Here is a 13,050-nt window from a genome sequence, read left to right on the forward strand (position 1 = left end):
ACAAAGCAAAGAGAGGTACATTTCTGCTATCATGGCCCAGCATATAAGCCGGAGAACACTTCTCTTTTGCAAAGGGTAGAAAATCCATGTTTTTTATCAATGAGTATTTATTGAGCACCTTCATTATGCCGGGCATTAAGACTCAAAAAAATAAGCCATGGTCCCTGTTATTAGGGCTCCCAGCCTGATGGGAAACAAACATGGAGAGAAATTATGCCTCAGCATAACGTGTGCTACAACTAAAGGTCGTATGAAGTACTGTGACCACACTGAAGAGAAGGGCTCTGTCAATTTGGAGAATACCAATAGGGGAGATAAGGCTCTTGAGTTCTTATCATTGGGGTGACGAGAGGGGAATCAGGTGGAGAGAACAGCAAATGCAAAGGCAGGGAGGCAGACAGTCAAAATGTTTCATGGATGCACAATGACTCAGATTGCTAAGATCTAGGGGCTAATGAGGGGCAGGATCAGATCATAAAAGGTATTATGTGTTATGCCAGGGAGCTCAGGATTTAACCATAGGACATTAGGATGCCTATTAGGCTAAAAGGGGAGGAGAATGGTTCATATGGTCAGATAACTTTTTAAAAGATCATTCTGGAGGCCCACACTAAAGAATTTAGTAAGGGAGATAGAGAAAAACTGGTGATTGATTGACTTACAAGCATGTGGCCCAGACCTCAGAAAACACCCTTGAATTTCCTAGTACAATACAGCAGAGTGGTTAAAACGTCATAGCCTGGAGCCAGTTTCAGGTTCAAGCTTCAGCTGTGCCATGTAGTAGTTGAGTGACCTTGGGGAAGTTACTTAACATTTCTGAGCCTGTTTCATCATCTGTGAAATCAAGATAACAATGATGATTATGATTAAATGAGATGATGCATGTAAAGTGCTTAGCATAGTGCCCTGCATAGAGCACTTACTTCATTCACTCAATATATATGTGTATATTTGAATTCCTACCGGCAATGGGGATACATGGTGAGCAAATCCACTACAGTCCTGGTTCCATATGAATTTTAGAGTCTAAAGAGGGAGGCATGCATTTAGAAAAGCTTCCCATAAACAATGACATAGTTCCATGCCTGTTTCAGTGCTATGGAGTGAAGATACAAGACATTGAGCACATATGGAGTTAAGGGCAGGGAGGGTGGATTTAGCAGGAGAATCGGCCAAGGCCCTTAAACTAACACTAGAAGGATAAACAGGAGTAACTGGGGCAGAGCAGAAGGAAAGCTGTTTAGGCAGAAGGAATAAAGAGGCCGGTGTGTTTGAGGACCTGGTGGGAGCAAGGCTGGACAGGCAGACTGGGGTTGGATCACAGAGAGCCTTCTTGGCCTCAGTGAGGATTTGAAGTTTTCTCCTTAGCACCGGGAGAAGCCAGGACAGTCTTCCTTTCCTCCCCTCCCCCCTCGCAGGGGAGCTATATGGTCCAGTTGGCCTTTTTAAGAAGCTCACAGGGGTGGCTGTGTGGAGGAACCATTAGTAATTACTTGGCACGCAGACCTTCAGCAGCCATGGGGCCGCTGCCAGGCAGGCCTGGCGTGATCCACTGAGACCACAGGCAATACTTGGGCTGACTTGGCAGCCACAGGAGAGGCCTTGACTGTGTTTTGATCGAGTTTCACTGAGTTTGCCAAAGCTTTGTCACATGTTTTCTCAGGTTCTTGACAAGCCAAGGACAGGAAAGGACATGTTGGGGGTGGGGGTTGGGGACAGGGAGAACAGATGAGCAACACAGGTAAGCTCACTGCCTGGGATCCTGGCAGGTTGCTGCTCATGAAACCCAGGAAAAGGAGACAGTTCAGGGCACTCACTGTCCACCGGCTGCTGATGTTGCAGACCCACATTCCTGACACCCCGTCTAGCCAGAACGCGAGAACACATGCGGAATGCAGACTCGCTAGCCTAGAGTGTCCTGTAACTCTTCTCAGTACTGGGAGAACTCACCCACCTGTCCCAGCCATCAGCCCTCAGACCCCTCCTTTAGCAAGGCAAGAAACCAGGGATCAAGCCAGACACAGTTCTTTTATATGTCATAGAGAAGTAAACGATGATACTGGTCTCCCCCATAAAGGACAATATAGATGGAAATGAGTCATTTTCTATCTAACCACACATCTGCTTTTCTTCTAAGCAACAATCTGTCAGCTAGTCTTGCAACATAAAAGCTGACCAAACTTCAGGAAAGACTGCCATTTGTAAACTTACAGGGAACAATCACAGGTTTAGTAGGCTGTCATACCCCTAGACATCTCCTTTGGGCCAACTCTAAGACAGTTCCTTCCTGGAGTCAATCCATTTCAGGTGTGTGGGCCTTTCACTGCCATGCAGAGAACACCCCATCTGACAATGTCACTGTTTTGGAACAATGCTCATTCACCTCTAATTTAGAGATTAATGTGTTCAATTTCTTCATCCTACTTCCTCTGCTATTTTCTCAAGGAAAGATTAGAACTAATTCTTTTCTTCAAAGAAAAATGGCTCTCCTTTAGGTGGCAAGATGTATGGGGCATTACGTTATGTTAACTTCTTCAGTGGCCCAGGTTCACACGGGCTCCTCCTTGTTTCTCTGGAATGATAGTTGCTACAGTATGTTCTCCCAGCTTCTTGGAGGCCTGGGCACAGTGTGGGGTCAGGGGGTGGGAGTTCTAGTTCTGGCTCTGTCCCTACACAAGTCTTTCTAGACCACAATGCCCAACTCTCCCTCTTCAATGTGCAAGTTCAATCACATCACTTCCCCTCTCTATGTCTGTTTCCTCATTTAACCAATGAGGGGCTGGACTTGCTCATATCTTAGGCTCTCTCTAGCTCTAAAAAAAAAACGTTTTTTGTAATCCTGAAGAAGTATATACATCCTGAGCTGTTTGACTTACTCAGTTTGGTATTCCTGTAGAAACACAAGTCCTACACGTACATATAAGAAGGCAGAAATGGCATTTCCTCAGTGATTCTGAATGTTCGTGCCCTAATCTCCAATGTGATGGCATTTGGAGATGGGACTTTGGGGAATTAATTGGCGTTAGATGGGGTCATGAGGGTGGGCTTTCAAGATGGCATTCGTGTCATTATGAGAAGAGCCACCCTCCTTTCCTTCCTCCCTCCCTCCACAAGCACACACAAGGAAAGGCCGCATGAGGACACAGCTAAAAGGCCGCCACCTACAAGCTGGGAAGGGGGCACTCACTAGAAACTGAATTGGCCCACACCTTGCTTGGACTTCCAGCCTCCAAACTGTGAGAAGTAAATTTCTTTCGTTAAAGCCACCCAGTCTATGGTATTTTGTTCTGGCAGCCTGAGCTAACTAGGACAGCAAGCATTTTCTAGGATAATCATGGTGCCTGAGCCTTGGATATTTTCATGCTAAAAGAAGACCCATCCTCATGCAGCGAGAGCAATGTGGAATATACCATACGATTAAGTAAGGCAAAGTAGAGGCTTTTATGTTCTTAATGTTCAATTAAACATTAAGGTTTAATGTTAATTGTTCAAGTGAAGATAACCAGTGTTGTTACACAGTTTAATGCACTGTTGTTTTGTTAGGAGTAGGAATTGCCTGAAATAGACTATAAAGTGCCTTAAATAAGTACTCAGTAAATAGCCATGGAAATAAATGACCACTTTCGGTCCCCTTTAGAGTAGGAAGGGTAGGAGTTATAAAAGCACATTAGAATTAAACAAGAAAATGGATGTCTTCTGCAACAAAACCAATCCCTGGAGCTTGTCGTTTTTAGCACTATAATGAATCCATGGTACAGCTTTTAGCTGTACTGGAAATGACAATGCAGGTGTCACCCTGAACATTATATCCCTTAAGTGGCAATTCGTGTGTTCTCATCCTTTCAAAACCAACTCAAATATCTTCTGTTATGTGGTTTTTCTAAATATCATTTGAAAATGACATTTGTTTATTTTTACATTCCATTATCCCCATTCAGAATGTATTCATCTTTCCTCAGGGCTCCCATTGCAACTTGCTTTTACTTCCATAAGGCATTTATCATATTGTATTACAGGAAGTTAGGTGTCCTTTCTGTCCTGCTAGATAGCGAACTCTCTGAGTACAAGGCCATGGGCATAAAAGCTACTCAATAAAAGCAATGAATGAATGCTCAATAGAAGTATGCATGAATGAATGAATGAATGAATGAATGAAGGAAGGAAGGAAGGACTCATTTCTCATTCATCCAAGGGTTCCAAAGATTCTGATTCAGCTACTTCTCTCTCCCTCCGTCTGCCCAACTATTGGGTTGTCAGAAAAGTCATGACGCATTTTTGCAACAAAAAAATGGAAAAAATATGTCATGACTTTTCCAACAACCCAATATTATATGATACTATGAATAGTAGTAAACATTGTCATTTTTGTTTTTTTGTCCTCAGAATCTTAAATGAGCCATGGGAGCTACCAGAATGCAGAGCCAGTAAACTCCAAAGGTCACATATGAAGATTCAGTGTTTTAATAATATTTGTCCTAACTGTTGTTTTGCCCATATTTCAAAGATCTTTTGATCTGTCTTCATCCTGAAACTGTTGACACTTCTCAGCTGCCAAAAGTCCATCATAGCTTCGTGGACTATTTGGGAGGTCCACCCACATGTTTACTAGAGAGTAACTCTCTGGTAGTTTATAATCTTGACCAACTCCTTTTAAATAAAATAAAACCAATTATTTTGATAACAATCCAAATGTTAAATTTAGTTAAATAATGAGAAAACTATGTTTTCAGGATAGATTCTGGAGCAGAGCCTTTCATCCGCTACAAAATCTATTGTGAGGCAGAATGAAGAAGTAAGCAGTTTTATCCCAAGTGCCTGAATGCCCCTCATACATCATTTCTCCCTTCCTCTGTGCTGGAATTTAGTCCATGTTTTATTCCTTATGAATCTTGATCGTGGTTGGCCATTACTTCTATGCTACCACCAAGGAAATCTCCTCAGCATATGGGGGTTAAATAGTAAAAGACCTAACAAGACAGAAGGCATAGGGAGTGAGGTTGACTTTTTAAGCAAGGTTCCTGACCTCGTACAACAGCAGGTAGACAGCCATCTCTGAGGCAGTATGATGGATGTTGCCATACTAAGTGGTATGTAGAAGAAGCTAGAGAGATTCTGGAGTATATTGTAATAAAGTCCTTAAGTTAATTTATTTTTTCCTCCTGTCCTTCCTTTTTTCTTTCCACAAGTACTTATTGAGCACTTACTATAAGCTAGGCACTGTCCTATGGTTGGGGGAAACAGCAGTAAGAACCAGTCCCTGCACCCTATGGAGCTTATACTCCGGTAGAAGAGACAGATAATAAATAGCTAAATGAATAATATGTAATTTCAGGTACAAACTACTTCATTTTATCAAAAACAAAAATGAGCAAAGAGTATGGCAGTTCCTAAAAAAATGAAACCTAGAATTACCGTATGATCCACAACTTTCACTTCTGGGTATATACTCAAAAGAATTGAAAGCAGGGTCTCAAACTGATATTTGTACACTCAGATTCGTAACAGTATTATTCACAGTGGCCAAAAGGTGGAAACAACCCATCAAAGTCCATTAATGAATGAATGGATAAACAAGATGTGGTCTATACATACAATGGAATATTATTAACCTTAAAAAGGAAGGAAATTCTGACACATGTTAATTACATCGATGAACCTTGAAGACATTATACTAAGTGAAATAAGCCAGTAACAAAAGGTGATGGTGATGGTTGAACAATAATGTGAATGTACTTAATACCACTGAACTGTACATTTAAAATGGCTAAAATGGCAATGTTATGTTATGTGTATTTTAACAGTTTAAAAAATTTAATTCTTTTAAAAAATAAGCAAGGGGCTGTAGCAGGAGTGATTCGGATGATCTGGGAAGGCTCCTCTGAGGAAGAGGTGACATTTGAGTAAAGAGAGACCAACCGGAACAATGAGGAGAACATAGGACGACATAGGGGATTACTTTGGGATTTTGTTCTAAGTGCAACAGAACGCCTTTGGAGAATTTTGATCAGTTAAAGAACATGATCTAGTTTACCAATGTAAAGGATCACAGTGGCTGCTATGTGAAAAGTAGAGTGAAAGGGAGGAAACCCAGAAGCCGGAAGACTGATTAAGAGACCATGGCAGTTGTCTAGGCAAGTGAATGGTGGTTCAGGTGATGTTGAGATAATGGGGAGGTCATGAAAAATGGTTGGATTGGGATATATTTTCAAGGTAGAGTCATGATGATTCACTGATGGATTTGATGTGGGGTGTGAGGGGTGATGTCTCACGTTTTAACTGAGCAACAGAGTAAAAGGGGGTGTCAGCTACCAAGATGGAGATGACTAGGGGAAAAGCTAGTTGTGGGATGGTAAGGGACATAGGGAGGGAACCAAAAGATGTTTTATATAAAATGAAATCATAAACCCAACATCTAGCAGAATGCCACCAGATAGAAGCCATTCATTAAATTCTTTAATTAATTAATTAATTAATTAATTAATGACACTAATGGGTAAATGGAGGGAGAGAGGAAGGAAGAAAGAAAACTAATTTTGAAATTTTACAAAGTATGAAGAACATTTTGCAAAATGATATGATCTTAAAGACCTTGGGCTAGAATTTGGAAGAACTGGCTTCCAGTCTCAGAAAATATACCCAAACCTCAGATCCTTTTTTCAGTTTCTCTTCTGGAACCTCTCACCTTTCCTCTTCAGCATCCCAGCCAGCAAGCCCATGGCTCTTGCATCCCTGTGTGTAAACACAGAGCTCACAACCCTGGGCAGGGAACAGCCCATCAGGGAGCTCCTCTGACAGGGAACAGCCAATCAGTAAGCTCCTCCAGCTTTCCACTCCTCAAGCATGCCTTCCCCACTCCCAACACTCCACCCTGGGCATTCCCACAGGCATGTGGAGCAGGGCCCTCAGCAGTCCAAACAAATTCCCATAAAGTCAGTCCCCCAGAGAGTCACTTTTTAAGGGCATGGTTTTAAGCAAGCAGACAAGATCGGTTAGTTCCATGGATTGGCTGGACTTGTGTTGACTGACTGACCCACTAATTGTTCTTACTGAGCCTTCAGGCTGGTTCCTACTGATAGCCACAAAGAGAGGGGAGAGCAATTCGTGGGAAGAAAATATTTAAAAGTCACCTTCACAATTGGGTAGGCACAGTGCAAAATGAGAAAGATCTGTAAAAGTGCCATAAGACAGCCTTGCCTCTCAGGTTTTCACACATTAACTACTTTTGTACCGGCTCTTCCACAGGACTGAGGGTACAGAGCGTGCCTACATCAACCCTCTTGCCTGTTTCTCTTCCGGCAAAGACTACCCCAACAATGACCATCTGGACGAGCTCCCCACAAAGCCCTCCTGCCTCCCCTACCAGTGGAACACCCAGCAGCTCAGCAGTCCCAGTTACAGTGCCATCGGTGCAGACATCTCTACTCCCCAAGAACGTTTCCATAGAGCCCAGTAAACAGCCCAGAGGACAGGAGACCACCAGCCCAACTTCGACTTGGGAAGGCACAAACACAGACCCCTTATCAACAAACAGTGAGGTCCACTTAACACCCACACCCACAGAACACAGCTCGGGCACTCCCGAGGCAAGTGTGCCAGCTACAGGGTCGCAGTCCCCTGCTGAGTCTCCTGCAGTCACCTCCCCCCAGACTCCAGCCTCATCGCCCTCACCCCTACCAACCTCACCAGCAGACGTTTCTTCTACCTCCATCAGCACCAACCACAGCTCCACTGAGACCACCACCAAGCCCACAGCAGCCCCAACCACACCAGAGTCCCCAGCAGAGGAGCACAGCTCTGGCCACACCCCCACTTCACATGCCGCGACGGAGCTGGTGCCCATGGAGACAACGCCCCAAACAACTTTGCCAGCCAAAGTGACCTGTGTTCTGGTGGACATGGAGACCACCACCACCTCCCCCCGAGTGATCATGCAGGAAGTGGAGCACGCGCTCAGTTCAGGTGAGTCTCAGTCTGGAACACCGCTCGCATTCTTGACTACACTGAGATGTTGAGAATGCCGTTCAGTTAACCAAACACCATTCGTTAAGTTTGAATTGTGGAGCATAACACCTGAGCTGAAGTATAATTCACAAGAATTTCCACAAGATTGCAAACTTTATTTTTTTAGACACTTAGTAATTTCCACATTAATTATTTTATTTTCTCATTAATTGTGGCCAATTGCCACCTTTATGACTTGTCACAGGGAATGTAAACAAATGAGACTCTGTAAGTGAAGGGATTAAGAGCATGGCTTTTAATCAAGCTTCCTAGGTTTCAATTCTGGCTTCTGACCTTGGGCACGTTGCTTCATCTCTTTATGCCCTTAGTCTTCCTCATCTGTTAAATGGGAATAAAAAAGATTCTATCACATATGGTTCTTGTGGAGATTAAATGAAATGATATAGAAAGTGCTTATAACAGTTCCTGGCAGGGAGTAAGTACTCAGGAGATGTCAGTTGTTATTATAATTTTGCTCAGTGTTTTAACAAAATGCTTATGGAAACCATGGGAACCAGTCCAAAAAAGTAGGGTGGAGGTGTGGAGAACTTGTTTGTTCTTTATAGTCACTGATATGTTTCATGGGAAAGACAATAAATTTTACAGGACATCGCATTTATTTGTATTCTCCCAGGAACCCTGTGAAGTTAGAATTATTTTTAATCTTAATTTTGCAACCTCAGAAATTATGATGGAGAGAGATTTAGGGTTTTTCCTGGGGTCACGTGTATCTGACATTGACGTGGAGACTGTAAATTTTAGGACGCTGAACAGGGAAAGGTCCTAGTGGGAGCATTTGGAATCTTGATTGAGAAATAGTGCGGTGAGAACAGCCAGAAAGTGAAGGGAGAACATGGAACTGTGGGCCCCATCCTGGGTAGTCCCTGCCTGGGGCCTGAACTGAGAGGGGAATACCTTCTGACCAAGCCAAGCATGACCCCCTGGGGTCAAAGGAATGGCTGTGGCTGACGAGAAAGTAACATCTTTTAACAAATAATTAATAAACAACCACTATAAATGGACACTCAGAGAGTGTAGGTGGGGCGAGAGAGCTAAGATTAACAAAACATGATTCCTCATGGAAGAGCTCACAGTTTACTAGGGAATACAGTCCCAAAGAATTGCAAATTCTTATATCAAAGGCCCTTGTATCCATGAGAGTCCCAGTAAGAAAGGGAGGTACAATCAAAACATTTGGCAGGGGTATAGGGGAACCACAGGGGATCATAATAGCAGAGTGGTTATGCATCAGGCCTAGGAGGAGAAGAGTAACCAGAACCCAAAACGAGAGAGCCTTTTAAATAGACCACCTTGAGAGGAGCAGTGGCTCTTGGTTGAGAAATACAACTAACCCAAGCTTAACCTCCTGAGAGTGAAGGGAATCAGTACTCTAGCCTCACTCTCCTGCTTCCCTCTGACATGTAGCCAAGGACAAGGAAATCCATTAATGTGGTCCATACAGGTCAGCCTCCTGGAGGCCTATTCAGAGAGCAAAGCGGAGAAGGGTGGAGAGTGGATCTGGAGACGCGAAAAGAAGAAACCTGGCACACCCAATTCAAATGTGGATTCCTCGGTGCTGGCCCAATCCCCATTAGCACCCTGTTTAAACCCCCGACCAGCACTTACCACACTGTGTTTAGATGTGTACTTGCTGTCTCCATCTCTGTCCCAACCCCCACACCCCCACCTTCTGCCTGATACTTTCCATGCTCCCAGCATGCAGGGAACATCTGTAACATACACTAGCCACCTGAAGCAGAGTAGGTGTTGACTCAGTGTCTGAAGGACTGTCCCTAACAAAGTTACCATTAAAGGACAGGCTTGCAGGCAGTGGCCTCAGCTCTTGTCTTTCCTAGTTCAGGCCCTCGCCACCACCTGTGTGCACTGCTTCTTCCGTTTTCTGTCGCTCTCTAGCCCCTCTAGGACACTGTGGACATGGTGGATCCACAAATTATGAGCTTGACATGCAAGAATCTCCATAATCTGATAAAACCTATTACTTTCCATAAGTGCCCTAGTTTCATGGGCTTGGTTATCCAAAACAATCCTGCTCCAGTATTCTGGCTTGTGTTTTAGACCATGTGTCTTGAGTTCCTCAACTCTAAGCCAGCAGGGTCAAGAGGCACAAAATTAGAGACAGAGCTGAATCATAACCCTTCATAGTTCTAGGGCAGAGGTCGGCAAACTTTTGAGACGGAAGAGCCAATCCTGTCCCTCACAACAATTTAAAACTGATTCGAGAGCCATAAAACAAATGAAATCACTGTTATATGAATAATGTACTTTAAACATTTTATAAATGAAACTATGATAGTTTTATTTTCATTTTCAATTTTACTTCAGAGCCACATCTACGTACCCAAAGAGCTGCACGTGGCTTGCGAGCTGCAGTTTGCCGACCCATTCTAGGGAATAATGCCCCCAGTAGCAACTCCTGAGTACATGAACAAAGGAGTGATTGAATGACTGAAGAGATAGGCATGGCAGGTTAGACGGAGATCACTGAGCATGGGCCAGAGTCCACTTCACAGACCAAAGAGGGTTTATCTCTTATGATCTTTTAAATAAAAAAAAATATATATTGTGCATCTCCCAGGACCCTGCACTTGATGCAAAGAAGTATAAGACCTGTCCTTTGAAATTTTGTAGTTTAAGTAGAGGGGAAGGGCACAAGCCACTTTTAATACCACTCATTAGTTTCTAATCTGAGAATGAATCGAGGTGGGTAAAGGGATCTTGAAACAGATGTGATACAATCTGTTCATTTCAAAGCTGAAGAAATGATGTCCCAGAAGTTTGGAGTGCTTTCCCCAAGGTCACACCACTCAGTGGCAGAGCCAGTCCGAGCCCAGATCTTTAAAACCACAATCAAGTCTGTTTTCGGCATCCAGCACTACTGCACCGCTCCTTTCTCAGCCCTGCACACCACACAGCACCTGGGACTGTGCTCACAGATTACTCTTTTGGGATGGTCTTGTTTACAGATTTTTGTGCAGCCTTAATAGTGACGGTAATAACACCACACTTTTGTTTAGCATCTTGTCTTATTCTCTGTAGGTTCACATAGCGTATTTCTGTTAATCCAAGAACTCATCCATTTGTAGTCACCAATGAATAATTCTAAAATAAGCTCAATGCTTGGAGTTAAATTTGACTAGAGGAATTAGGAAGACTCCATGATGGAGGGAGCCCATGAGCTGAGTGGTAAGAGATGGAGGGAATTTAGGCCAAAGGAGGCAATTTGGGCACTTGGGTGCAGAGGTGGGGGACCAGTGGCACGGTAGTTAATGCTGCACAGGCCTGGCTTCAGAAGCCACCCAGCAGCTCTTAAGCACTGGAACTGCCCTTGCTGAGGTAACCACAACTCCACATTGCCAAGTCTGAGGTTAATTCTTAGGCTTGGCTTGACCTGTCCTATCAGCAGCATTTGACACAGATGGTCACTGCCGTCATCTTTAAGGAGGGCCAGCAGTACCCTCCTCTATCCCTGACCTCTCGTCTCCCCTCCACACTCACTCCTGAGATGACCTCAGCCTGTCTCATGACTGAAAATGTCAGCCAATGCTGATAACCCTGAGGTGTAAAATGCTATCCCTGTTTTGTTTCACTGAACTAAAGACATGCATATCCAGCTGTCAACAAATTCATACGTGTCACGTGGGTGGTTCATAGGCATCTCACACTTAATATGTATGAGATGAATTACTGATTTTCCTCAACACTCAGTTGGCTCTTCTCTCAGCATTTCCCTGTCTTCTTTCAATTCCTCCAGCCAGGAACCTTGGACTAATAATCCTAGACTCCTTTCTTTCTTACATACTCCACATCCAGTCCATCAGAACCCCAAATTCAATTCTCCTGACTGACCTTCAGTCAAGTGTTCCTGTCACTACACCCATCCCACATGAACTTGTAGAAATGAGAAGTTGAGAGAGGACTGATGGCCTCCAGAACTATTGTGGAAATGAGTAACATGAGACATTGTCACGTGCTGTGGGCTGCCAGCTGGGTCTCATGGGTGGGGCTGACTGGTGGGAGGAGAAGCAGTGACAGTAGCACTCATCCCAAAGCAGAAGAAATGAGTTTTGATTTTTCATTTTTCAGCTTTTGTTTTGCTTTAAAGGAAGAGAGAAGAGCCATGATGTGTTAAATGTGGGTCATTTCGCGTTATTAAATCAGAGCCCTTCAAGGGTGGAAACTACGATCGCGGAATGTTTCTGACTCCCTGAACTAAAATGAAAGATACTGTATAATTCTATGCTCAGCAACTGCTTTGGGGGCTAACTGACATTACGCACCAAGTTTACTCAAAACATCATCAATTCTTGCACATGCAAACTTTAAAATTATGGTCACCGTGCTTGTTGCAAAGTGGATATTCTCTTTTGTCCATAAAATGCCATTGTCCACTGGTCTTATGCTGTCCTATATTTTTCATTACAAAGAGAAGGACACATAATTGTGAAAATTGGTAAAGGCCTTTGAACATTAAATTGCTAGTCTGAATCCCAGTATTTATTCAGTATGAACTGTGCTAATAAATACCTTAAATAAAGGGCACTAAGCAGGCACAGACATCAAGACATCTCTGCATCCTACCTGCAAGGGACTTTCAGCACCACATGACATCTCCGTATCCCAGATTAACTCAGGATTGAGATAGATTTGAAAAAAAGAATTAACTCCTAGAACTGGTGGAAGAATAATTTCTAAAGTATACCTAGAACAATTTTAGGGGTAAAAATATGTATTGTAGTAAGTTAATGACCATTATACTTAGATGATGTGTTAAAAATATGTGAAAAGGGGGCCAGCCAAGTGGCTCAGTTGGTTAAGAGCTCGCTCAAGAGTTTGAGCTCTGAACAACAGTGGTTCGAGTCCTGGCCTGAGCTGAGCAGCCGCTGAACTGTCAACTGGTGACAGGATGGCTCAGCTAAAAAAAAAAAAAAATACGTGAAAAGGGAAAATGATGATTTAATTAATAAATAGGTGAGAAGACCATGTAAAAGAAGGTTAAACATTTACCGACCAGATTCTCTTGGAATGCCC

The 13,050-nt window shown here is 43.3% G+C and overlaps 1 protein-coding gene across 1 annotated transcript in view; it reads left to right on the top strand.

Annotated features, from left to right (window-relative positions):
* The window catches only part of PARM1 (prostate androgen-regulated mucin-like protein 1), a 95,335-nt gene that overhangs the window by 53,377 nt on the left and 28,908 nt on the right, over nucleotides 1-13,050 (top strand). Inside the window, exon 2 of the mRNA XM_019624583.1 lies at nucleotides 7,243-7,959. Within this exon, the coding sequence (XP_019480128.1) occupies nucleotides 7,243-7,959 (717 nt within the window). The remainder of the gene's footprint in view (nucleotides 1-7,242; nucleotides 7,960-13,050) is intronic.

The sequence above is a fragment of the Hipposideros armiger genome, unplaced genomic scaffold (genome assembly GCF_001890085.2).
Source record: "Hipposideros armiger isolate ML-2016 unplaced genomic scaffold, ASM189008v1 scaffold_594, whole genome shotgun sequence".
Lineage (NCBI taxonomy): Eukaryota > Metazoa > Chordata > Mammalia > Chiroptera > Hipposideridae > Hipposideros > Hipposideros armiger.